Below are 26,365 nucleotides of genomic sequence, written 5' to 3' on the forward strand. Positions count from 1 at the left end.
GTAATATTTGGTTAAGAAATTCCAAATAGTGAATTTTACCTCAAGCTTATTTTTGTCTTATGGACAATTGACAGTAAACACTGAGAAAAGCCTATGAAACTCCCGAACCTAGAAATAGCCTGGTGTCAAGGCAAGGCAGCACGTCTCCTTCGTAAACAAAAGCATCAGCTCTCCTGATGGAAAAGCTACAAACCTTGAGACTTCTACTTTGATTCCCACCCAAATCTGCTTTTGTTTAAAACGTATACGAAAAAGAGAGAACAAAAAGGTATATTCCTTTTTCAAATATCTGAATTAATGTTAATTAAAATTATATACAGTATGTGTTTATTTTAATCTACCTTGAGAGAAGCTGACGAGTCAAAACCTTCTCAGTCCCAACTGTGAGAAAGTGGATTCTACTCCAGTTTTCCTTCCGACGTTTCCTTGCCCTAAATGCTTATTTACTGTTTCTTAGCACTTCCAGGGCTTTCACCAGGCCATCAGGGGCCAAGTAGGAGAAATTACGCTTTGTGTTGCAGAAAAGACAGTTGAGGATTCAATTTATCAGCATTTAGGTATAGCAGAACCACATTATTTTCTACCTCCCAACATGAATAATCATACCAACACCAACCTGATAACAATAAAATAACCATAATCTGGGAGACATGAGTGGAGGCAAAGAAGAAATTATGGCACAAATACCTTTGTATAATAACTATAATCTGTATTGTTTATTTTGGCAGAAATAATTCTCTCACTACTATGTCAGAAGTTATATACGGTGAGTAAAATCTCTATCTTTCAAGCACTATTACACATTTTTAAATATTTTTATCTTGAGTTTAACAGCCTTGGATTGTTAAATTAACAATATAATGAAAGTAGGTATAAATAAGACCAAATTCATTACAAATTCTTTCTTCAAAGGAGGTAGCTTAAAATCACTCATTTATTAAAACTTCACAAATAGTTTAGAAAATAATACCAACCACCACAAAGTCCTATACTGTAAAAGAGAGTACAGCCTTTTAGCCTCTAAAAGTGTTCAGAATTTTCAAGTGCCCTCTTTAGCTATTAATACTCAGCTTTCTAGACAGTTGCGGTTTTATGTACGTTTGGTATCTGCTTCTATTTGAATTTTAAATACTTTCAAATCTCAAGAACACCTGCTGGCAAGATAAACACTGACTGGGCCATTTAGCTTTAGGTTAAGATATCATCAAATAAATTCACCTTGGGCCAAAATTATGCAAACAAATTTCCAAATGCTAGCCAAATCAGCTGTGGCCGTGATCAGATGCAGTCAGAAACCATAACTGCATTCCTCCGGATAACGTGACTCCTACTTAAGCAATATACAGTCTTCCAAATGCATACTTAGAGGAACAAATCAGGAAGTTTCATAACCTTCGTAGGGAGTACGACAGATAGAGAATAGGCTTGGAACCAGGCAGACCAGGACTTACCCCAGCTCTGTCCCTTACTGAATAAACCTTGGTGCAGCCTTTCTAAATATCACTTTCACCTGTGAAATGGGAACACCACCACCTAACCCCACAGGATTGTTGTGAGGATTAAGTGGTATAATGTAAATATTCAATAAATGGTACATATTATTACTATTTTACTAAATTGCTTATATCTAAAATATAAGAAAAGCAAATATGAACGTAATATCACCTACTGATATAGGAGCAAATATTTTTCCAGAAATGTCTTAAACTAAAATTTTAATCTGGTCTTTTTCTATTATAGATGATGCTGGATACCTAATGTAATCAGAAGATTATCTACTTCTGTCCTAACTATAGTTTATAGTTTTATCATTTTGCATATCTGTAAAAGTTCCAGCAAAAACTCCAAAACGCCACAAAGAATTTATCTAGAGACCACGTGCTTTAGTCATTCTTTAAGTAAAATTTCACTATACCCTAATATCTTTACTAATGTCAGTTTAAATGTAGCAAAACTACTAAACGTAAGTAAATGTCATTCTTCAGGGAATTGCTCAAACTTTCTCAAGAGCGTTTGTAAGCAGTTTTAATTTTAGAGAACTCTATTCAGTGCCAGGAATAAGCAATTTTTTCCTGGCAAACAGTACAAGTGGAATCAGATTCTTTCATGCTGGGAGAAGGTCATCCTACCCCTCGCCCAATGAGCAGGTCATCCTTGTCAAGCACAAGTCCCTTATTACATATTCAGAGACCAGGACATTATGGATTTCAGAAAACTAATACTGTACATAAACCTTATAACTCTTCCAGAGGGGGTCGTGGCAGCATCCTGAAATCAAACATTTTAATGTTTCAGCAAAACTTACAATCACACCGAGGGGAAAAAAGCCTCCTTCAGTTCAACTGTTCAGGTTTACCACCCAAGGAGCTTTGACACTAACAAAAACAAAAATCCTTTCTGCTTTTCCTTAGCCCTACTTCTGTCCTCTAGCTACAGAGTAATCCTAACGCCTTTTTCAAATATCTGAAGAAAAGAACCATCCATGCCTCTATCCCCTAAGCCTGCTTTTCTTCAGACGCCCCACCTGCAGTCCAGCTGAACGAAGATGGAATCATGACAGTCCCTACTTCAGGGTGACAGGAGTTAATATCATGGGGCTTCCCCAAAGATGCCTCAGCCAGAATGGGATACTTGTGTCCATGAGACAAGACAGGGTTATTTTCTTTCCTCTTCCCTGCTTCCAAGAACACCAACTCTTTCCTTTCCTCTGGGAATTATAATGTTAACAGCGAGCCTCTCAAGAACCTCTCTCAAACCTTAACATTCCCTTCCTAACAGTCCCTTTAACTAACTCTCAGACCTCCTGTCTTCGTCTGATTTCAATTCCTTTCTGAACATCTATTTTTCTATTTTTAACTCATTTATGGCAAATACAATTACAGTAGAGTGAAATAAATATATCAGTTTAAATTACTAATTTCCTGGCCACCTTGAATTCAGAAATTTCTAATAATAAGAACATGAGCTCTTGTTCAGTGATCCTGATTTTTATTGACTAAAATTTCCTCAAAAACTGATGACTCTAAAGTCAAGAAGAATACATACAGTTTCCATTTAAATCATCTTCAAAAAGATCACATAAAGCAAAATGTGAGGCAAATAATTTAAAGATAAATCAGATGAGGCAAAGGAGCTTGATGTGGCAGGAACATCCCTCAGACCTCAGAAGATCAATGAAGAAAAAAAGAGGGGCCAGCCTGGTGGCACAGCGGTTAAGTTCCCACATTCTGCTTTGGCTGCCTGGGGTTCCACAGGTTCAGATCCCGGGTGCAGACCTGGCACCGCTTGTCAAGCCATGCTGTGGCAGGCATCCCACATATAAAGTAGAGGAAGATGAGCATGGATGTTGGCTCAGGGCCAGGCTTCCTCAGCAAAAGGAGGAAGATTGGCAGCAGATGTTAGCTCAGGGCTAATCTTCCTCAAAAAAAAAAAGAACTGACAAACAAGGACTCCATGGAAAGCAGAAGTTATGGCTGGTCAAATTTATCTTTATTCAGATTATAATTCTTCAAAAAGCATCAGTTGTTTAAATTTGGTTTAAGCCATGCTTAAACAGAATACATATAAAATATGATCTTTTTATATTTTTTGACTGAAAAGCAGGAAATTCTGTGTTCCATTTCACCATATTTACTAATTGTATTCTTATGCAAAACCTTCTAAATGCAAATTGTTTTGAAAGTGAATAAAATAATTTCCAAGAGACCTACTTTGACCTTTTAATATCTGCGTTCTGTGATAGTGCCTTCTTTTCAGTACACGCTCCTTTGTTGACCTTTGGCTTACATGGAGGTGGTGAGCTATAACCCATCGCAGTCAGTTTCAGAGTCCTCACTCCAGTGTGCATCTCGTTTCTCTGCCACAAGCTTGATGAACTGAGAGTGACTGGCATAAAGCTTGAGTTTATCATTAATGTCCACCCATTTCACTTTTCCAGCATCATCTCCAGCCTCCAGGGTAAGGTTATCCATTATCTCACCTGGTTACCAAAGAAAAAACATCACCAAGAAAAAGTAATTCACTTATTAATTTCTTTTTCAGCATAACTACATCTTCAAGTATTCTTACTAAAAATTATCTTAAATCAAATTATTGTATTAGGTGGTCAAGTGAATTAAAAGAATAGTCCAAATTTTCCAAATGCCCAAATTTTAACCAAGTTTGTAAATTTTAAGTAGTGGCATCACTAAGAAAGCTTTTCTCTTTATAATAAAGAACATTACCCTAAAAAAAAAGAGTTCATATTAAATAAGCATGAAATCTCACATCGAAATAAATTCCATAAGTCAGAGGGAGAAAGTCAAATACCATATGATCTCACTCATACGTAGAAGATAAAAACAACGACAAACCAACACACAGCAACGGAGACTGGACTGGTGGTTACCATAGGGGAAGGAGGGAGGGCAAGGGCAAAAGGGGTGATCGGGCTCACATGGGAGGTGATGGACTATAATTTGTCTTTGGGTGAGATTAACTTACGGTACCTCCATACATACTTTTTGTTGCAATTGCCATGTTTTAAATAAAAGGTTTTTAATAACAATAAATAAATAAATTCCAGAGGGATTAGAGATTTAAATGTTAAAAAAAAAGTAAAACAAAACAATTGGTGGACTCATTTTATAGTCTTAAGGTAAGCAGACTTTTTCTAAGCATGACACCAGATCAGAAACCATAAAATATTTATAATTATATTTATAAATACATATAAATATTTCATTAAAATATTTATAATTATCAAAAAACTAAAAATAAATGCTCTAATCACTGTTGGTAATGTAAGTGGCACACTTCTGTAGGACAAGTTGGCAATGTTTATCAAGAGCTTTTAAAAAGTAAACGCTCTTTGACAAGCATTCATTCAACAAACATCAGAATGCCTCTTATACACCAGATTCAGTACTAGGCATTGAGGATACAATAAACAATCAAGCAATTCCACTTCAAAGAGTTTATTCTAAGGAAATAAAAAGATAAGGCTGTTAAAATATTCAAGGCAACATTATTTATAACCAAAAATAAAAAAACAAACATAACCAAACTTTCCTATCTATTGGGCACAGATTAAGTAAGTGATGGAACAGCTACACAATGGACTGCCATATGGTCATTAAACATGAAACATATCTATATATACTGACATGGAAAGATGTCCATAATACATTTTTATGTGAAAACAGCAAGTAACAAAATAGAATATATGGTATGAGCTCATTTTTATTTTAAAAACAGCTATCTGAAGTCCAGAAGAAGATAAACCAAAATGCCAACAATGATTATCTATGGGAAATGAAATAATTGGTGCTTTTAAAACTTTTCCTCTTTACATCATCCTTTTTCTAAATAACTATTAAAAAGTATTACCTTTATAATAAAAAATAAAGCTACTTCTTAAAAGAAAAGAACCAATCAAATATTTTAGCACACAAGTTTCTAAATTCCAATACTAAAATGACAGCTTTGTGTATCTTCAGTGCAGCTACAACATCCAACCATCAATGAAGTACCAGAATTAATATAACCCTAAATCCAAAAGCGAAGTGCAAATATCTGATTATCTAAACAACAATGTCCTCTAACAACATGCTCTGTATCAGAACTAATAACATCTAAAAAGTTATTTTACTCCCCTCCCTTTCTGGTTACCTAATAAATTACACAAAACAAAATTGTAAAAAGTGTAAAGAGGTCCAGTCTGACATGTAAAGAGCTTTGAAGTCAGCACTCCCATGCTCACAACAAGAAAAAAGCTGAAACAGGGGCCGGCCCGGTGACCAAGTGGTTAAGTTTTCGAGGTCCGCTTCAGTGGCCCAGGGTTTCGCCAGTTCAGATCCTGGGCGCGGACGTGGTGTCGCTCATTGGGCCATGCTGAGGTGGCATCCCACATGCCACAACTAAAAAATATATATATATACCACCATGTACTGGGGGGCTTTGGGGAGAAAAAGGAAAAATAAAATCTTTAAGGAAAAAAAAAGAAAGAAAAAAGCTGAACCAACTGAAAATCAACAACTCTTCTTCGATCCATCAGAGAATTGAGGTCACGGCACACTGCCACCCCAAAAACTGGAGAGACAGAGAATCACAACTTACCAGGAACAGAAGCCCACCAATGGAGCCAGCAACCAGGAGGAACACTTAAAAGGTAATTGACTAATTTCTGGACACTGATCTGTGGGCTAGGTGGAGGATGAAATCTCCTGGAGGCCCAGTCTTGGGGTGGGAAGGAGGGCCCATTTTCATGAGTTTTACCTCCAGAAATGCCACCAAGTTCTCAGGGTGAAGACTGGAGAAAAACAATCTCCACCTGCTTCCAGCAGGGAAAGGGGAAAAGTAAGGATTTTGAAATACACCCAGAGCATTCTGCCCTCAGGGAAAACTATTTTACCAAGGCCTAAGCAACCTGGGGGAAGGGAAATTCCCAACTCCAGTTCCCTCCAGCCTTCCTGCCTCACTTAAGAAGTGCTGTGAAGAAGCAGTTGTGAAGATCACAGCCCAGAGGCACAGCCTCACTAAAAGACTAAGACCTCGTCACAGCTTCTCCTATGATTCCCCTCCCCCCACACTTACCACCACATCAACAGGGCTCCCGTCTACCAGCAGGGAATACAACTGAAAGAACTGCACAGCTCAGACCTTACATAAGAAGAAGTCTCTAGGGAAACTCAAAGACAACAAGGTGAAAACAAGGACACCAGAGGAAATTTTAGCCTCTGACACCTACAGCTACAGCAAATAGTAAACACAGCCTAACTCCTAGTGAGATAAACACAAAACCTCACACTAAAGGCCTATTTGCCTCAGTTCCTTTTTACAGATACATCATTCCAGTTTTCAAAAAAAAACTACAAGGCATGCTAAAAGGTAAAAAGCATAGTGTGAAGAGACAAAGCAAGCATCACAATCAGACTCAGATACAACAGAATTTGGAATTATCACACCAGAAATTTTTTTGGAATTTAAAGAGAGAAAGGAAGGGTGAAAATGGTGATTTGAACAACTCATAAACTATATAATCAACCGCTAGATGATGAGTCATTGTTTTTAACTCCAAAAATAAAAAGCTAACAAATTTATCAGTACTTAAGCCATACAGACCTGCTTCTACAGTACATTTGCATAATTCTCCCTCTGAAATATTTCTTCTAAGTTCTCAATACCAGAAGGATGAACTCAAATCTTCTAATACCTTGCTTAGAGTAGTTGTATAGAATTAACTGAACCAGTGCTGGGCGTTTCTCCCAAGTCCAACAAGCAAAAGCACACAATGTGACAGTGGCAGATCTTCCAGTTCCAGCTCGTTTTATAAATGAAAACACCAAGTCCAGGAGAACAAGAGATTTGCACAAGGTTACACAGCTCAGAAAAGAGCCATAAGTAGAATACTCAGTTCTCTTATATGGTACCCTCATTTCATTACGCTACAGATGAAAACAAAATATTTAAAAGTCATCCAATTTAGCAATATGTTTCAAGAGAAGCCATCAATATACAAATTAAGGATCATAATTAATTTTTTTTTGAGGAAGATTAGCCCGGTGCTAACATCCACCACCAAGCCTTCTCTTTTTTGCTAAGGAAGATTGGCCCAGAGCTAACATTTGTGCCCATCTTCCTCCATTTTTTGTATGTGAGACACCTGCCACAGCATGGCTTGATAAGCACTGCTTAGGACCGTGCCCAGGATCTGAATGGATGAACCCCGGACCACTGAGGCAGAGCGTGTTAACTTAACCACTGCGCCACCAGGCTGGCCCCTATAATTAACTTTTAAGAGAGTAAATTTTCCCTCTCTCTTTGTAATAACAGATTTGATTCCCTGCCCCCAATTTTTAAATCCATGGACTAAAAAAAGCATTCATTTTAAATTCTTTCATACTTGGAAATTTTTTTGGTATTGACTTGTGTTTTAATAGATATACTTATTACAAAAATATTTCAAACAGCAAGAAAGATATAAATTCCATTTCCTTAATCATGGCCATATTTCCTATTTCCTACCCAAATCTCCAGTTGCTTTGGTTTTGTTTTACACAAATGGACTTACACTATACAAACAATTTGACAACTTTAAGGCACATAATTTTAGTCCATAAATTCAACCTTAATTTTATATGCTACCAAGGGATTAAAGGAAATTGGTTCCAGGTAGAACTTGGAAGGCTTTCTTCCATGTATTCTTCTAATATCAACAATTTTGGTTTCACATAAATATAATCCTATAATCAGTAGTTGATTGGCTCAAGATGCTAAAATAGTCCAGATTTAACTGTGCCCTAGTAGGCTGCTTGACTTAACTGATCCTCTAATCCAGTCAGTTTAACAAACATAAGTAAAATCACCTGTTTCATCATGGTAGTTCACAGCTTCTGTCTCCATCCATGCATTATCAGTGTTCCGAGGATCATCAACATAGCCCTTATATATCTATTTTTAAAAGGAAGCAGATAAAAAAATGTCTAGAGTGAAACAGGAATGCATAGAGCAGAAGCATGTTACCTTCATTAGAATCATACACGTAGATATCCTGTTACAAAACAATGTGCATATAGTTAACACTACTTAACTATACACCTAAAAATGGTCAGGATGGTAAATTATGTTATGTGTTTTTTACCACAATAAAAAAAAAAGAAATGTAACTATCATAGAACCTTTAACGTAGCATTCCATATACTTGTTTTAAATTTCCCCAGGAAACTATTCTCAACAACTTTTTGAGGAAGGTTTAAAATTCACAAAACCCTTGATACCTCAGACTCTAATTTAAGAAATTAAGAATAGTCATATTCAGGCCATGAGATTTTTTAAAGTCCCTATAATTTAAGTATTTTTCCATTTTAATAATTTCTATGACTACAGTTTCAGAAATACAAAGGTTGATTCTCCTAGTTAAACACATGAGATCTATAAATAAACGTAGTAAAGATTAATACTCAAGCTACTAATCATGAAAAGATTTGGATCTAGCCATCTAACACAAATATAACCAAAAAACTGGACAACACAGATAAATAATTAAGAAATCCCAACTCGAGAAAGAAAACAAAGCAATCCAAGCAGAAGCCAACAAAAAAGAAAAGAAAATCTGTACTTTTCCTTTTTATTAGTGCACATATACCTTATAAGGTATTTTTTTTAATCACAAAGGGTTTATAGACAAAATGGACATGAAACTTACATGGTTATCAACCGGAAAAACTCTGAATAACATAACTTAAAATGTCCTTTCAAAAGAGCTGAATTCATGCAAATAAAAAAAGTTTTCCATTGGATGGGTATTCAACACATATGAAAATAGCTTCTGAATTGTCACATTAGCTCACATCTAGTCTAAAGAAAAACTCAGAGGAAAAACTGTATTATAACAAATGATGTAAGTGACCTAAAGTTGGGCTATAAAACTTAGTGGAAATCTATTTACAGTGAAAATCCACGAGTTAAGTTGTTCTTATGAATACGTATTTCAAATACACAAGTATTTCACTTTATCCAGAAAATGATCTATCAGATATCCAGGTGAACTTCAAGTCATTTTCATTAATCCACAGGACTAAATCCTTCCTAGGAATCACCATTTCTTACCACCAGATGTTCCTGGCTGAAGAGTTTCTGCAACTGTTCCTCTAATTCTCTCTTTTCAGCACTAGATTTCTGTAAGGAGTTGAGAGCTTCCTCACCAAATTCTCTTTTCAGTGCGGCACTAATCTTCTCTCCTGGATCCACCATCCCCTAAGAGTCACATTTTTGTTAAAAAAAAAAAAGTAATAACCTTTAATTCATTCAACAAATATTTACTGAGTGATGCAATGGACATTTACTGCCCTATCTGCCCATAATCATGATCCACATTCTTCTGTGATATGCCCTTCTCTAAACCGTTTGTTTCTAGTAGCAGCCTATCAGGGTACCTCATATATTTTACCACAATAATTGGTCCAAGGTTTGCCTATGGCAAACTGAGCTACTCAGATTCATTTCCTGGTATTTTCCAAACTCAGGCTAAGGGAAGAAACGCCTGGAGGCAAGAAAGAATACAGTAAGTTGATAGTCTCCCCATTATTCATTCCATTCCAGCCACATTGACCTCCTCAATGCTCCTAGAATGTGCCAGACATACTCCCACTTTAGGGCCTTTGCACCTGCTATTACTTCTGTCCAAGACGCTTTTCCCAAGAATATCCATGTACTTTACTCATTCACCTCCTTTAGGTCTTTACTCAAATGTCACCTTCTCAGAGAGACCTTCTCTAACCATCCTATCTAAAACTGTAAACTCTCAAACACTCCCTAGTCCCCTTCCTTGCTTTAGTTTTTTTCTTAATACTACTACCTTTTAACATACAATAACTTATTTATCTTATATGTCTCCCCCACTGGAACGTGAGCACCAAGAGGACAGGGATGTTTGTTTATGTTGCTCTGTTATATCCTCAAACTCTAAAATATTAGCTGAGTTTCAAAATATGATGATTAGATGAATGACTCTCAAAATGCTATCAGTGACCACAGTTCCCTGACTGATCAGAATTTCAAATGGCAATGAAAACAGAAGATCCTATGATAAAATCATTACTGTATTCTTGCACTCAACACGAGTAAAGTTTGACTATTTGGCTCATGATAATTAGCCTAAACTTACATCACAGTTAGCTGAGATCTTTATTTCCATTCCACTTTTATCCTACAAAGAAAAAACTATTCTTGCAGATAGCAGTGTAAGTCATGCTCTCATCAAACTATCTCCATTTCACAATATAGCATAAAATATAAAACCCTCTGCTGCACACAATACACATTTAAGCCACTTCAAATACACCACTGACACGAACTTGACAAAAAGTACACTCTTCCTGATGATATTACGGAAATTTTAAAAACTACAAGAAACAGTAAGTAATAAAAGTTACCTTTTTTATTATGCCTAAAATTATCAGAATTCAACAACAAAAAAATGCTAAAAATCTTACCTTGGGCTTGGAGTAGGGGTTGAGTTCTGAGATGGACCCAATGTTAATGAGTACCTACTATAGACTAGGTGATTTATATGCTATCTCTAGTAATCCTATGAAGTAGATACAGCATCTTTACTTTAAAGATCAGAGTCTGAACTCCAGATCACCCAGCTCAAAGTGGAAAGGCCAAGACACAAGCCCAGGTCTAACTCCAAAGGCCAAGTTCTTTCCCAAGGGTTTTAGAGTTAGACTCAGATTCCAAGACCCCTGCTCCTCCACTTGTTACTAACAATGTCACTTCATTACAGTGATGAATGACAAAAGCACAACTAATTGGAGTGCGGAAGAACGGAGGTAACCGGAGTAGACAAGATCCACACAAAATAACTTTGTATTAAATAAAGCAACTAAAAAGAACTTGAAACATTAATTTGATTTAGTTTTAATGCTTACCCCTGGGATTGCCCATTCTCCACAGTCTTTCCTTTTTATTGCAACAAACTGTAAGATGTTTTTCCCAGAAATGGGGTGGGTGATTTTATTTCCACTTCTATCCCTTTTCCACCTATAAACAGCAATGTAAGATCAAAACCAAACTAGAACAAAGACCAAGGTTCTCTCTCAAGTTTGAGAAAGAGTTATAAACACGTATTTTTCTTTATAATAGAGTATATATAAATTTACCTCAAATCTGCTAGTTTCACCAAAAAAAATATTTTGCATTAGAAATATTCTACATTTAGCACTGTTACAAACCAGGACAAATGTCTAATTTCTATAAAAGATATTGTATTCTCCATAATAAAAATTTAGGATAGAAATGGTTGTTACCACTTAAAGTGCTACCCAAAAAAAAGCTTAAAAGCAGAACAGAATTTAAAGGAAGGGCCGTAAAAGTTAAAAAAAAAAAAAAAGAAAAAACAAAGTCCAAGGATCCTTCTTAAGAATTACAGGTAGTAAAAAAGATCCAGTTATATTTGCTTTTAACAGTTCACTGTGTTATCAGAAAAGCAGATTATATGACACAGGTTCAGCTGGTCTCAACGATAGTGTTTTTCAATCTTTATGCCCTCTTCTGATAAAAAATCTCACTCTACCCTTTAGTTTAATTTTATATTTTGAATCAAATTGCATGTAGTTTTTGTTTATAGTATCACGGCAAGGTTAATTTCAGAATCCACTTCTTCTAACCACCGCCTCTTTCCCAGAGATGCTGATAAGCCTCCCCTTTCCTTCCATGCCTCCACACCCACCTCCCCTTGCCCAATTTTAAGAACTGTTCTAATAGTTTCTTAGGCAAAGATAAAGATTTTGAACGTCCAATACTAAGCCAAAAAAGAAAGCCTGTGACCTAACCATCACTCTGACTGAGACTCAACGAAATACACTGGTTTAGATATGGGTTTCCAAATTTCTTTATACTGTGGCTGACTACCCATCTAACCCATAATTTCTGCCCCGAAAAAGCTCATAGTCTAGCAGTGGAACTAGACATGTACATGAATAAATTATAAGACAGAGTGACAGTTTGATGAGTACAGTAAATAGAAAGGAAAGAATAATTAGTACAAGAAGATAGCATCTGTTTTTAAGGATGCCAGATAGAGGAATAATACAAGCAAGGAACAAAGTTATAACATAAAATAAATGTGTTCAAGAAACTGAACATATATGTGGCGTCTGGCAATGTGGGGGCATCAGTAAGGGAAAGACGAGGTATAAGGCCGGAGAAGCGGGCAAAGAATTCATCAAATTCATCTGCTTAGAGAGCCAGAGAATATTCTTAAATAGGATAAAGCCATAAGCAATTTGTGTTTTAGAAGGCTCACTCACTTTGACAAAAGTGTGGAGGCTGCTTTGGAGGGAGGCAAGACTAGAGGCAAAAAGACTGTTACCATGATCCAGATATGAGACGACAAGGACAGGACTGAAGGCTGAGACCATGAGAATGGAGAGGAGACATATTTTACCCTTATTTTTAAAAGCCATTTATATAGTACTTATCATATACCTGATGCTGTTCTAAGTGCTTTAGTGTATTTATCCATTTAAGCCTCAAACAATTCTATTGTCTTTACTGTACAGACGCAGAAAATGAGGCACAGAGAAGTAGAAAACTTGCCCAAGACTGCAGAGCTACTAAGTGCTGTAAACCAAGATTGGAACTCAGGCGGTCTGGTTTCCAGAATCTGTGCTCTTAATCACTCTAGCACGATTTACTTAAACCAAATAAACAGACTGTTTACACTAGTTGAAGAAGAGGAAGGATAAGAAAGCAAATGAGGGCTCTGTTACTCACAAACATTTACTGACACCTACGATGCATCACATGCAAGCAGCTGGGAAAACAAAGACCACCACAGAGCCCCTGCAGCTCAGCCATCGCGGCCAGAGCACAGGGAAGAGAAGCAGAACAGAGACGCTGCTGGGCAAGAAGGCAGGACCAGACAGATGATGAACAGCTTGCTTACTGTGTTTACAGTCTCACGTTTTATCCTGAAGGGACTCATTGAAGGATTTTAAGCAGAGGAGTTTCTTGTTCCTTTATCAGTATCAAATACATTTTCACCAAATTTCAAACAAAATTTCTTGATATAACAGAAATAATGTATCATTGAAATTAATGAACCTCAGTAACATTTATTAAATAGCAGTGATATTCCTATGAACTATTGATAACCCCTCCCCACTTCTGAAGGTCCACACCTTCCTGCCTTTAACCAAAACTGGAAAGAAAATTATATGCCACCAACTTTTTGACCTGAGTTTATTCACAGTAATATACTAACACTTCCCATCTCACTTTGACTTTAAAGAATCTAAAGAAACTTCAGATAACTTCCCATCATACATGGGAAATCTCTAGGAAGGGTACCTGGGAATCTAAAAATTTAACACTTGCCCTGGAGAATCTGAACAAGAAAAATCTGTGAAATTCTGCACTGTACAATGCTATTTTGAATCATGAAGTACTTGTAAAAAAAGGAGGAAGGATCTTTGCTTTAAAAGTGCCTAGGTGATTCTTATAATTACTCATTAGTGAAATACTGGTGTAAAAGAGAAAGCTCAATAGTTGGAGCCAAACACCCCGATTCAAATTTCAGATCTACAAGATTTAGGCAAGCCACTTAACCTCAGTGAGTCTACATTTTCAGATTTATAAAATAGATATGTTAATACCTACTTTGGGAGATTTTGTGAGAAACAAATGGGAAAACTAACAGTAGCGCCTAGCAGAGTGCCTGGAATAAAGCAATATTTTTAACGATTCAATTAATCTGGTGATTCTTCCTTCACCATCTTTCATTCTTCTCTTCCTTCCATTTCCACTGCCACTCATATACATGGAGGGACTCATCGCTTAACACAAGCATTACTGAGACAGCAAAGAACAGCACCCTAAGAGTACAGCTGAAAGCTAGACTGCCACTGTGGGTTCTTTTATGGCCTTGACCACCTCTAAGGCTTCAGTGCTCTCATCTATATAATGACAGAGTTAAGCTCAAAGTCTACCTTTTCAAAACAACCTAACACACAATCACATTTACCCCTAGCTGCTATTTGGTCCACCATAGATAAAGACAAGCCATTTAGAGGCTAACTTTCAAGTCTCTGGCTTCCCTTTTCTGCTTCTTGTCCCCTTACTGGCACTCCTGCTTCAAATGTTTTACACCTTGCTGTTTTTAGCCAGCCTCACCAAAACTGAAAAGTAACTAACACTGCCATTAATATTTACTTACATTGATTAAAGAATATATTAACTCTCTCATCTCATTTAAACCATAAAGTTTCTAAACGAATTTTAGATGGATAGAGGTAGGTTTGATAGGTTGATGGGAGGGTGGGTTGGTGGGTGGATAGAAGGAAGGAAGTATGGATGGGTGGGAGGAAGGAAGGATGGATGGATGGATGGAAGATAAAACTGGGGTAGGATGTGGGGTAAAAATCCCTTTTAACGGGGAAACTCAAAGGGCAAGCAAGAGAGTAAGACAGGGCGAGTGTTGGCCTCTTCCAGTAACTTGAAAATAAGGGAAATAAGCTGCTTTCCTAGAGTTAAACTATGAAATTATCATTAAATCTCAGATCAGAGAAAAACAAAGTCTCCTGGAAGAAAGGAAGACGTACAAAATATCAAAACTAAAAAAGTAAGAATATTGAGGGCATTTGCATTATTTAAAGTAGGAAAGTGACAATTACATGTGAAGAGGGAGTTGGTCAGTGAAGAAATCCTAAAAATAAAAATTAAAAGAGATTTTCATTTTAATTAAAAAAGATGACAGAATATTCCAGATGTGTCGGAAAGATGATTCCTCTGGGGATGGCTAAGTCCATCTAAACATTACACTCACCTACCTTCTATATTCTGACTCATGCTCGTCAAGGGATCTTCTGAATGATTTGGCTAACCAGAGGGGTCTGCCTCAGGAAGAGAATGCCTTTCCCCCCTTCTGAAACCTTCAGTGGCTCCCGTTCACATGCCTTAAACTTTGGCATTTAATATTCTCCACAATAGAATTGCACAAAAATTAGTTAATTTTAAGCTTAATTTATCATCCACTATTTTCCTACAAGAATCTTTTGTTCCAACCAAGCTGGTCTTTTCACTGTTCCTCGATACTCAAATGGACAGTATTACAAGCCTTCTCAGGCCTCCTCTGTCCACCTATCCAAGCTTCAAGTCTACCTCCTTCATAATGCCTTTCTTGGGTGCTCCAGGGTCAGCATCACCATGCCCACACCCAATCTTCTAATTTTCTAAAGCATTCTGTATCACTCATGTGTCTTTGACATGTTTTCTAATTTCATATTTTCCATCTTGCAAATGAAGCCATAGCTCTTCAGCAACAGGAGCTGAAACTTAGAATTGTTACAGTTTTTTATATCTTCCAAAGCACCTACTCAGTTCTGAAAACAAATAGATGTCAATAAATACCTAGTGAACTAATTTTGTTTATATAATGCCTAACCTACTCATACAATATAAAACTACAGCTTTACACATCTGTACTACAGCTTATATCACATCACCATAATCTTACATAAAGTCCCTTTAAAATACAGATTTCGTGGGTGTGCGGAGGCATATACATGTGGCTGTGTATATATATACAGATATATATACACACACACATATATACATGTATATATATACAAACACACACATATATGCATACATACATGTATGTGTGTATGTATATGTATATGTAAACACATGGTTACAGTCTATTTTTCCAATAATTTAGTTCTTTGCTTCTGAAATTTATTTTAGTTATTACCTGGTTATGATGGGATCTGCAGCATGATTTGGGCCCCACCGTCCCAAAAGACCCCGGCCAACCAGTCCCGTCCGTCCTGCAGGATTTCTGGGGGAAAAAAACATAGAATCAATTGAATGTGTTCATCTTTTTTAACCCAACTTAACCTGGCACAAAAGGTAGTGAGAGCAATAAGAGGGCAATAATATCTCCACACGAATCCAGCAGCACCATCACATCTCTGGCACCAGAAGCACTGTTACTCAACTTTTCTTTGCTGTGAGTCTTAAGCTTTGGGCTAGATCTAGGAGGAGGATCTCATTTCCAAAATTGTTATACAATATAAGAATTTGTTTCAGTTTTCACCTAACTTCAGTTTTCTAAATTTAAACTAGAACCTTCCTGAACTCTCAAATCCTGGAGGATGGAAGCCCCTGCATAGAATCATCCTCTGCGACATCAGTGACGAGGCGTCATCAGCACACCCACCCTCCTCTCTCTCACCACCCTCCTTTCCTACTCCAATCTCCTGCGACCCTTCCCATTAAAATATTTTTTGCTACATTTTAAAGTCCATTTTTCCTGAGTGGGTTCTGAAACTTTACTATCAGTAATACGTATTTTGCAGCATATAATGAGATAGTAGTATCATTCAATATTTCAAGACTTCAAGTATACCAAAACTCAATTATTAAAGAAAACCGTTTTCTAAAAATGCCAACTTACTATTTAACCTAATGCCACAACCCAATGTTAAAGTCTGTCAGAGAAACAGAGTAACAGGCAGGGCTGACTAATTTTCTTCCAGTCAATATTCCTTAAATGTTCAACTTCCATTACGTACCAGTAAAATGCCCTAATCTGCAATCTTACCTATTTAATATTTTTTATCCTCCCAGCATGTGAAACTAAATAAACAACTTGCCAAAATGTCTCTTTCAGCCATCTCTTTTTATTCCAGACTCCCCTGCGGCTATTGCTAAAGGTGAATGAATTTTTATATTGTTTTGTACTAGACTCAGAAATTTTTCAGCAAGACCTGCAAATAAAGACAGAAAGACAAAGACAAAACACTTGGCCAGGTGACAAGAATTCTACTTTTCAAACTCACAGGAGGGGGGACAGGGTGGCCAGCAACTAGGTTTTATTCCATGTAACCATACACCCCTGAACGCAAATGATCAAAGCCAATATTAAGAGAAACAGTGTTAATTTTTTAAGAGACCAAGCCTATACCTTGTAAACTAGAAGCCGTGGAAAAAAGACTCATAGACTATCCTATAGCCTGAGAAGCAGAGAAAGTTGTTTACAGAGAAAGAGAAATCAAGGCAACACACAAAGTAAAGCAGAGATGAGGCAGAGAGATAGTCCTGATGGATTTCCAATCTCCTAAATTAGCTGCATTTCTACTTTGGGCTCCTTGAGACAATCCCATGGCCGTAGAATAAGGCTCACTTTTTGCTCAGGCAAGCTAGAGCTGGTTTCCATTAGTCAGAATCTTGACTAAAACAACACCTTTTCTGCCGATCCTTTTATATGTGTACATATCTTTTAATATATTTTACCCAGAAAAGAACCTAAGGAGTAAGTCAAATACGAGAAGAGTTTGACTTAAGGAGATCCAGTAACATAGAAAAAGTGAATAAGATATGACCAAAGAAAGAATTTAGCAAAATGGAAGGCCCAAGTTGGGGCGAGAGCAGCACTATGATTTCCTTGTCCCAGAGGAACTAAGAATATAAATTGCAACATTTTTACCATGTGAGAACCATGATTACAAATCTGTGATCCTTCTTTTGCTTTACTTGGGGCACATTAATTTTTACATTTCTTCCTAACTTTTACAATGTCTTTTTAAGGAAAATGGAAAATTTTGGAGATGCATAGAGAAATCACTTTTAGAAGTACAGAAAGAAACCTAATGTTAAATTATTGGGTTATTTTTATTTTTACTCAGGTGTCCGGATAAATTCTTATTTTAAGGCATTATCTCATTTAATAAATAATTACAGAACATACAATTTTCAATCCTTTAACTTATTCAATTAATTATGTCTACCTTCAAGGTAGAGTTACAAAAAGACCCATTCAAATCTTGCCTCTGCCATTTACTCACTTAATGCAAACTGCTTACATTCTCTCTCCTTATCTATAAATGAAACTAAAAATATCTACCCACAGGGTTGCTGCGAAGATTTAGTTAGATCACATATATAAATTATTTCGCACAATGTCTGGTACATACCAGTACTCGATAAATGTTAATTACATTTTCTAACTTTTGAAGATCCATTATTGTAAGATGTTCCACTCCCGGTACCTACCTAGGTCTTCCATTTTCAATCTCATACAGTCCATTCTGGCTCTTTCTCTCAACATGCCCATCCTTTTCATTAAACTTGGGAGAAAAGGTACTTTCACTGCAATGAGAATACCAAAGCAAAATAAGAAATAATGATTCAATACTACCAATGGCTTAATAATGCCAGTCAATCTGTTACTTATAACAAGCAGTATCCCTGAAACTAAATAGTTAAGGGTTAGTTTTCATTTATAAATCCATCTTACTCCTTCAAAACAGTTTCTGAAAAAGAAATTTGTTAACCAAAACACCTTAAAATACAAGGATGTGAGGCCAGCCCCATGGCCAAGTGGTTAAGTTCGTGTGCTCTGCTTCAGCAGTGCAGCGTTTCGCTAGTTCAAATCCTGGGCACAGACATGGCACCGCTCACCAGGCCACGCTGAGGTGGTGTCCCACATGCCACAACTAGAAGGACCCACAACTAAAAATATACAACTATGTACCAGGCGGTTTTGGGAGAAAAAGGAAAAATTTTTTAAAAATCTAAAAAAAAAAAAACCAACACAAGGATGTGTATTATAACCCCTCTGAGAAGGACAAATGGCAGAAGAACTGGAGCTACTCCACATGCTACAAAAAAGTCTATATTACTACTAGCAAGGAAATTGTCTATGGGCACAATTTGGCAATTATTGGTTCCTATGTGATTCCAAAAATAAGATTCCTTCTGATATCTTGATGTTTCTTCTGTCTCAAAATAATTTTAATTTCTTCAAATGTGTACTAATTAACATTTTAATCAAAGCAAATCCACAAAACAGCAAATTCACCCCACAAACAGCAAATTCACCCCACAAACTTCATAATAACTCTGATGTAGATGACAATAGATATAATACACTGAAAATGTTCTAGATCTTGACTAGATGACAGTTACAGAGCTATATAAATGTAAAATTTTACTGAGCTACACCTGCATACTTTAAAAATGTGCATTTTACTGCATTTGTCATACCTCAATATATTTTAGAAACAGATATAAATAAACTAACCTCACCATTATGAAATCACTGACACAACTGCACTGACAGTGAATAAAGAGTCGTACAGCACTGGATAGTACATGGTCAGTTCTGACATAAGTTTCCCTTTTTTTCTTGCTTTAATTCTAGTAAGTGAGCATAGAAATATTTGTGCTTTGTTTTGGGAAGAATTTCCAACTTGAATGATCCAGACATTCTCTCAAGACTTCTGACCGGTCTTCCATCTAATACACAAATATACCATCTAATACACAAATAAAAAGAATTAAATGGTAAAAATCATGAAATTATAAAACCAGAGTTACAATGCCCTCGGAACTTTAGAAATTCACCATTAAAAAAAAGCAGGAGCCTAATCATAACTGAAGCATTAACATTACTAATAAAGCTTGATTTAGACAGTGATATAAATTCAACTCAAAAAAAATAGAATGAAAACTAAGAAAATGTATTCAGTCTTCCTCTATTTACACTATATAGCACCCATCAACATCACTAATTTTAATTGTGCATAATGTGTATGTAGAAATATGTACATCCTCTAAAATGGGAAAATGGAACTCATTTAAAGCCAATAATTTCTCCACAGGTTAGCTTCAAGATTAATTAATAATCCAAGCACTATTACAAAGCTACAGACACATCTTTGGACAAAATAAGGGAACTGTGGGGCAAAATCAACTGAAACTGAATAAGACCACAATAGAGTATAACTACTAATGAACTAATACTGGATCTACCCAACTAACAAAACTTTCTCCTTAACAGAATAAATAATGCCTTGACAGCACTATCATTCACAATAAATTTACTCATTAAATCAAACGTAAAATTGCTCTAGGGGCCGGCCCCATGCTGAGTGGTTAAGTTCGTGCACTCCGCTTCGGCGACCCAGGGTTTCACTGGTTCGGATCCAGGGCACAGACATGGCACTGCTCATGAGGCCATGCTGAGGCGGTGTCCCACATGGCACAACCAGAGGCGCTCACAACTAGAATATACAACTATGTACTTGGGGGCTTTGGGGAGAAGAAGGAAAAAAGAAAGATAGGCAACAGATTTAGCTCAGGTGCCAATCTTTAGAAAATTAAAAAAAAAATTGCTCTAAAACTAGGGTAGGAGTTCAGCAGAGCGGTGAGGAGCATGAATTCTGGAGTAGACTGAATTCAAGTCCAAGCTATACCATCTACTAGTTCTGTGACCAAACGCAAAAGAAAAGTTTTTTCATTTTTTTGTGTTTTGTTTTTCTATGAAGTAGGAAACCCTGTCTGCCTTCCAGAATAGTTATAAGAATAAAATAAAATAATGCTAATAAAACATTTAGTACAGTGCCTAGCTTATAGTTAGAACATTAAAAAAAACTCTATCATTATATTTATAAAAAGGAACATAAATTTAAAATGTGCATCAATGCAGCACTTCTACGAATTTAGTGAAAACCTTTTTGCTTGAAGTTTTCATTTCCTCTTTCTCTCTCTCCTTTATCCGTTTTCTATTTTTTCACACTGGTCTAATTTTATGATCATCCTATTCTTAGTAATCCAGAAAACATTTTTGAAAAATCTTTTCACTACTTCAAATACAAGTCCAGCTATGTTGGAAAATAACCACAAAAGCTGTTCTGTTGATAACCCAAACAGAACAAATGAAAACAGATACCACCACTCATCATTTCATAAAACAAAAAACTTCGTAGCAAAATAGATTTACCTATCTGGAAGGAACATCATAAAACTCCCACAAAAATAAATAAACATAGACTGTCTAGCTTTGGCAAGAATTCAAGCAAATGTGGAAAGTGAGTTATAACAAAGTCACGCACTAGATAAAAATGAATTTTCAGCTGTCAAAATGACAACTTACAAATACAACCACTACCTTCTCTAAAACTCTTACACCCAGCTGATGCCCGCTAATTTGCTCACCTGATCTGAGGATCTGCCCACCTAGGCCCAGCCAAGACCGAGACTGCAGTGTATTCCACAGGATTATAGTCTTTCCACTCAACAAGCCAGGCTACTTTCTCATTAGGAACGTGGCTGCGTTGAACTTCCGAACCTGGGTAAGGAGATGTCCGAGCCTTGTGGTGGGAATTCTCTTTGGCACCATTAGAACCAGACATGACGCTGGAGTTAAGATGAAACCCACAGGATGAAAATGAGTTTCTGGGAGAAAAAAAAAATGTTTTATATAAATACCAAAAAACAGATAACTTAAAGAACCTAATTCAAAGACCCAAAAACATATTTTTTACTTTCAAAGACTTAAAAATCAGAAAACTCAAATTTGATGCATATTAGTAAAAAGGTCCAACAACTGTGAGAGATTATTTTCAAATGTGAAAATTTCTAAAATATTGCTAAATCTTATTAACTGGAACCTACTCACTGAATTTATTTTAGCTGAGAAAAAGGGACAGCAGTTTACTTTTGTTAGCACAGAAGCTGGGGAAGGAAGTTTGTTAGGAAAATTCGACCATAAAAACAAATGTAAAAGAAGACTTTAAGTCTATGTGAAGGAATACATTTTTAAAAACAGTCTATAGTCTAACATACATGTGTAAAACGTATGGCAAAAACAGCACAAAGGAAAAAGAACAGAAAAAAAGAAATAAATCGTGGTAAAGTTCTTACAACATGAAGTAATGTAATATTACTAGAAGTCAGATTGTGATAAATATACAAATTGTAAACTGTAGAGTAAAACTAAAGGTAAAATTAAGAGGCATAGAGCTGAAATAATTGGATCACAAAAGAAAACAGAAACAAAAAACTGAAACTTAACCTTTACCTCACAACGTACATGAAAATTTTTCATGTCTCCTCCTAGCTAAAAACTTAAATGGCTTCTCATTATTCTCAAACTAAAGATTAAAATTCCTAATGACCCTAAATTAGGACATCTAAAGTGAAAAGGGTGGGCTGTCCAGGGGCACAGCGGTTAAGTTCGCATGCACCTCTTCAACTGCCAGGGGTTGGCAGGTTCAGATCCCGGGTGTGGACCTACACACCGCTCATCAAGCCATGCTGTGGTGGCATCCCACATACAAAATAGAGGAAGAGTGGCACAGATATTAGCTCAGCAACAATCTTCCACGCCAAGAAAAATAAATAAATAAAACCTCACAGTTTAATAGAAGAGATGACTAACAACACACACGACTAAGGTCTGAATTAGTAATCTGTAAGGTAAATGAGAGGAAAATCTCTAAGAACATCGTACAAAAAGACAAACCAACGGAAAATGAGAGAAAAAGAGACACAGAGGTTCCATCCAGAAGTTCCAACAGCTGTCATGGGAGTTCCAGAAAAAAAGAGGGGGGAGGGGTCTGGATAGGACCAAAATGGGAGAAAAACAGATGAAAATTCTCTTGTGCTGAAAGTAAACATGACATGCTAAGCAAAGAGGATTTTTTAAAAAAAGAAAAACCACTCCTAGAGGCAGGCAGCTCATAAAATGTGTTCATTACTCTGTGCCCAGCATGGCATCTAAAACGTCGTGTTTAGTGAACAACGGACTCGGAGAATAAAAACCAGACAAGAAGAGAATAAATGTATGAGGCAGCGCAAGACCTCATGACAAGAGATTTTCACATATGGAGATATATGGGGTAACTATTCGAGTTCAAAACTGATTCGGCTTGAACTAGAAAGGCTGACTTATGGTCTATCAAACATACACTGTCCATCTGCTTATCCATTAAAGTCAGGAATCTCTCTTGAGACAGACAATGCATACTTTCCCTGCTAGGCCTATTGGTAATGCCCAGATTAGTTCCTTTCCTGACATAATGGTCATGTCGACCTGCTAATTTGCAACTGAATACCTCTTTGAAAATGTATCCTGGGTGTGTTTAATGTATCTTCTTCCTTCTAAAAACACATAAGACTGTACTGAAACTCATGCTTCTCTGGAACTTCTGCTAAGGTCTTCCCCTGTTATAACCCTCACTTTGGCTCATAATAAACTCACTCCAATTTTGATTTATAGGTTGGTTGTGGATTATTTGCCACAGCATAAATCCCTAAATTTACCCAGAGTTGGCACATCAAGAAAAAGAGGTAGATAATAAACACCTACCTCTTTATAATTTAATACACAATGTAATAATATATAATATAATAAATATTAAATAATGTATTCTCTGCACTGAGAAGTCGAGGAGAGGAATCACGACTTATATTTTTCATTTTACACCATTTATACTGCTCACATTTTTAAACTATGTGCATGTAGCAACTTTAATAATAACGTTTAAGTATGAAGGAGAAAACAATGGAAGGGGACAACACCACACCCAAACAAGTGATATTTAATCTCTCTGGCGACAATAATGGTGACTCACAGAGGGTGGTAAATTTCAGTATCACTGACCGAGAAATATCACTACCACTGGCTTTCCTCAATATGCAATAAAACATTGCAGCCTTTTCGCAAGCGTGTAAATGGCGATAACCGTACGGGACGCAAGCAAAGCCAGGGGAAGCCGCCGGCCTGGAAGCTGGCTCCCAACGCGACCCCGGCACTCGGGAGAAGAAGCGGCCTCAGAGGAGGACTACCTGCACGCCGGGAGGCTGCGACAGAGCAAAGACTTGACAGTCACGTAGGCCAAGGCCACCGAGAGAGACACGGTGGCTAACGTCTTCCCCAGGACGCGTCCGGCCATCAGCGCCCCGCGGGCGGCGTCGCGCACGGCGGTCTCTGCTGCTGGGGCCGTCGCCTCCGCCCGCCCCACAGCTCCGGCCGGGATCTAGCGGGCGCTAGGACCGGGCCGCCCTCCCGACCTCAGAAACGCACGCAGACCAAGAAGCCCCCCAGAAGACCTAACAGACCAGCGCTTCCGCCAGGGCGACGACGGCCACTAGATCAGCAGGCGACGACGGCGCCCCCAGCGCCAGCTGCTGGGACCGGCGCTCCGGGGCCCGTGACGTCCCCGGCGCGCGACGGCGCTTTACGGCTGGGCCGCAAAGCACAGCACCTACCGGCCGCCTAGCGTGACCATTCTGCGACCTGGTACCCTCTCGAGGAATCTGTGCCGGCGGCGGTAAATGCGGGAAGACGGAAGAGAAAGGAGGAAGAGAAGACCGGGAAGGGGAAGGCAGGGAAAGAAAGAAAAGGCAGAGAAGTTCGTTGTCCTGTGTTCTTCGCAGGAGGGCGTTACAGGCAGCTGGTGGTGTGACCCACGCGCGTCCTAATCATATCTGAATAATAGATGGTTACTGAAAGAAATCCCTTCTTTGCCTCCTCCAGCTTCTGGTGGCTGCTGGCCTTCCATGGCTTGTGGTCGCGGCACTTTGCAGCGCTCCAAACGGTCACCCTGCCTTCCCCTTTTGGGTTTGTGTCAGTCTTCTGAGTCTCTCTTCTAAGGACACTTGTGATTTCGCTTAGTGCTTGCCTGTATAATCTAGTAGCGTCTCACCAGCTGGAGATGCTTGATTACATCTGCAAGGTTGACGAGAGAGTGTCGGATATTGAGGTATATGGGGTAACTGTTCGAGTTCAAAAGTGATTGGGCTTGAACTAAAAGCCTGATTTATGGCCTGTCAAACATACGTTGTACATCTGCTTAACCATCAAATTAAAGAATGCACTCTCTTAAAATAAGAATGCATGCTTCCCCTCCTCCACCCTATTGGTGATGCCCAGATTAGTCCCTTTCCTGACATAACAGTCCTGTTGACCTGCTAATTTGCAAGTGAATACCTCTTTGAAAGTTTGATGAAAATGTATCCTGGGTGTGTTTAATCTATCTTCTTTGTTCTGAAGAGATCTAAGACTGTACTGAAATCTATACTTCTCTGGAACGCCTTCTAAGGCTTTCCTGGGTTATAATCCTCACTCTGACTCATAATAAACTGACCCCAATTTTGACTTATAGGTTGGTTATGGATTATTTGAGTCGACTCCATATTTGATTACCTTTACAGGTTCCAGGGTTTAGGACCTGATACCCTTTGGGGTCATTATTCAGCCTACTACACCAAGATTTGAATTTAGATCTGTAGGACTATAAGCTCAAATTCTTAACCATGCATTTGTTCCATAAATATGTATTAAACACCTGTTGTGTGTAAGCACTGTGGTACCATGTTGGGCAAAATCCAGGAGTCCTGCCCTCATGAATCTATAGGCTGGTTGGGGAGATAGACATTGGTGAAAATAATCACACAAATAAAGGTCGAGTTTCAACCGTGATCTGTGTTGTGGAGGGAGGTTCATGATGCTCTGAGAATTTATGACAGGGAGATTTGGTCAAGTCTGGCAAAGCTCCACTTAAGAAGTACCACTTGAGACGAGATCTGAAGGAAGAATAGGAGTCAATTAGACATAAAATGGAGAAAAAGAAAAAACCTTTATGCAGTCCTGCTAGCATAAGTGCTCAGTAAATCAAGTTCTCTCTTCCCTCTCCCCTCCCTTCCTTAGGGAATCTACTAATGCAGCTATAGTGCTATTCAAAGAGATTTGAAACTATTAGAATGGGGCCCCTGCACAGGTTTCCCTGAGAGTCCTCTTAACCCATTCTCTGTGCAATAGTCCATGTAACAACTGTCTCCACGGGTCATGGTTCATCTGAGGCTGAATAATAAATAAGTCTGTAATATAGCTTGCATCAGCAAGGCAGAAACCAAGAATCAAAATGAGTCTACTGTACAAAGCGTCAAGCATGTTCTCAATGCAATCAATCAATGCAGTCTCAATGTGATCTCAATGCGGTATATTCCAGGATGGGACTGGACATGATCAAGGACATTCAAAAAAACCAACAAACCGTCCTCTAACAGAATATTTATTTGAGGGCCGGCCCAG

The 26,365-nt window shown here is 37.7% G+C and overlaps 1 protein-coding gene and 2 long non-coding RNA genes across 6 annotated transcripts; 2 read left to right on the forward strand and 1 right to left on the reverse strand.

The window, feature by feature from the left end:
- The first annotated feature begins 625 nt into the window (after positions 1 to 625).
- Positions 626 to 2,007, forward strand: LOC139082528 (uncharacterized). The gene is made up of 2 exons (XR_011538621.1): positions 626 to 766; positions 1,741 to 2,007. It is a non-coding gene; the product is annotated as an uncharacterized lncRNA (long non-coding RNA).
- A 1,460-nt stretch (positions 2,008 to 3,467) lies between these two features.
- Positions 3,468 to 24,947, reverse strand: NUDT9 (nudix hydrolase 9). Of its 4 annotated transcripts, none has more exons than XM_070614350.1 (8): positions 24,541 to 24,947; positions 21,484 to 21,723; positions 18,538 to 18,633; positions 16,235 to 16,321; positions 11,412 to 11,523; positions 9,589 to 9,735; positions 8,346 to 8,430; positions 3,468 to 3,979 (listed from the first exon to the last, which is right to left on the reverse strand). In XM_070614350.1, exons 1-8 carry the CDS (start codon positions 24,558 to 24,560, stop codon positions 3,801 to 3,803), a joined length of 966 nt encoding a protein of 321 aa, XP_070470451.1. In that variant the 5' UTR covers positions 24,561 to 24,947; the 3' UTR covers positions 3,468 to 3,800. The 4 variants fall into 4 exon arrangements, with proteins under 4 accessions (XP_070470451.1, XP_070470452.1, XP_070470450.1 ...); XM_070614351.1 differs by lacking the exon at positions 24,541 to 24,947 and adding an exon at positions 24,391 to 24,517; XM_070614349.1 differs by lacking the exon at positions 24,541 to 24,947 and adding an exon at positions 24,118 to 24,517.
- Positions 6,034 to 16,784, forward strand: LOC139082529 (uncharacterized). Its single transcript, XR_011538622.1, has 2 exons — positions 6,034 to 6,148; positions 16,609 to 16,784. It is a non-coding gene; the product is annotated as an uncharacterized lncRNA (long non-coding RNA).
- Positions 24,948 to 26,365: the final 1,418 nt, after the last annotated feature.

The sequence above is a fragment of the Equus przewalskii genome, chromosome 3 (assembly GCF_037783145.1).
Source record: "Equus przewalskii isolate Varuska chromosome 3, EquPr2, whole genome shotgun sequence".
Taxonomy (NCBI): domain Eukaryota; kingdom Metazoa; phylum Chordata; class Mammalia; order Perissodactyla; family Equidae; genus Equus; species Equus przewalskii.